General features: G+C 35.8%; 1 protein-coding gene across 1 annotated transcript in view; it reads left to right on the forward strand.

The window, feature by feature from the left end:
• Positions 1-1,420, forward strand: part of NUP107 (nucleoporin 107kDa) — a 63,287-nt gene that overhangs the window by 19,963 nt on the left and 41,904 nt on the right. Inside the window, exon 10 of the mRNA XM_008578789.1 lies at positions 227-305. Coding sequence (XP_008577011.1) covers positions 227-305 — 79 coding nt within the window. The remainder of the gene's footprint in view (positions 1-226; positions 306-1,420) is intronic.

Below are 1,420 nucleotides of genomic sequence, written 5' to 3' on the forward strand. Positions count from 1 at the left end.
GAGCACCGCCACGCTCCCAAGCGGCGCACTGTAGCAGTGCGCCACCGGGCCGGCCCAAAATTGCCCCTTTTTTGATTATTTTATGGTTCATAAGCTTGATGATTTGATGTTCATTCACCCTATGTGTTTCCCTGTAAACTTTGTTATGACATTGGAACATTACCCATCTGACATGAAAAGAAAAAATATTGCCCCCCTTTTAAAAATTTGGTACTTTTCATTTCAGGGAAAATACTCTGCATACTTTAAAACAACGGCCACTAGTTTCTTATATAGGAAGTGTTCGTCCTCTTGTCACTGAATTGGTAAGTGCTCTTTGAAATCAAAGTTAAGTGATTTGTTTTTTTTAAGGTAGAGAATTTTTTTTCTCAATCTTGGATCCTTGGTTTACTTTCCTGAAGGTTTGCATACAGTTTTTACTTTAAAAAACTAGTTGCATTTGAATTTGAAGGACTGTATTTAAACTTATTTATGGCCTTTGAATTGTAAATTGTAAAGAAGGTATGGAGAGTGTACCTAATTTGCCAGCATTAAAAACAAGTTAATTTTGGTCTTACAGCAAGGTTCGATTGTTCAACTATAAGGTAGTGATCTATGAAAGTTCTTTTATACAGAAAGCAGGGGGGAAAAAAAGGAAGCCGTGTGAAGTAGCTTGAGGTTAGAAAGGTCATTCTAGGATATTAGTAATAGTAATAACAGTGGATTTGCAAATAACTGGAGCTGAACTATTTCATAAATAAGGGAATAGAGCTTTGTGACAGGTGGGAGTACCTGAAATGTTTATAGTGCAGAGTGAGAGAAATAAGTAACTATTGGAAAAATTAATAAAGTTCCATTTGCTAACAAAGTAGTTTTTGATGAAAATTGCTTGGAAACTATGGGAAGACCTTGAAATAAATTGTACCTAAATTACCTTGTAGAAAGCAACAGCTGAAAATAATTTACTCATAACAGCTGGTGATTTCCTTTTGCCAGAGAGAGACCATGTTCCAACATCGAATGACCGTGTCTGCAAAATGTTTGTGAAAGTAGCCAATGGACCCATTATGCATTCCATTTTCTGAACTGTTATTCATATTACTGTATAGTCAATAATGTGGAATAAGAATTATTTCCTTTCTTAAGTCACATTTAAATTGTTTTTCATTTGAAATTTATCCTGTAGATCATGTGAGCCATTTGCTGCTAACATGAGGACAGTGTATTACCCTAAATATTTAAAAGCACATGGGGGCTGGCCAGTTAGTTCACTTGGTTAGAGCGTGATGCCGATAAAACCAAGGACGGAGGTTCGAATCCTGGTACCAGACAGCCACTAAAAAAGAAAAAAAAAAAAGACATGTAAAACGTAGTAGGTAGTGCCGATATCCTTGATGAACATAGATGCAAAAATCCTCACTAAAATACTAGCAAACAGAAT

This window comes from Galeopterus variegatus, unplaced genomic scaffold, assembly GCF_000696425.1.
Source record: "Galeopterus variegatus unplaced genomic scaffold, G_variegatus-3.0.2 Scaffold1757, whole genome shotgun sequence".
Classification (NCBI taxonomy): domain Eukaryota; kingdom Metazoa; phylum Chordata; class Mammalia; order Dermoptera; family Cynocephalidae; genus Galeopterus; species Galeopterus variegatus.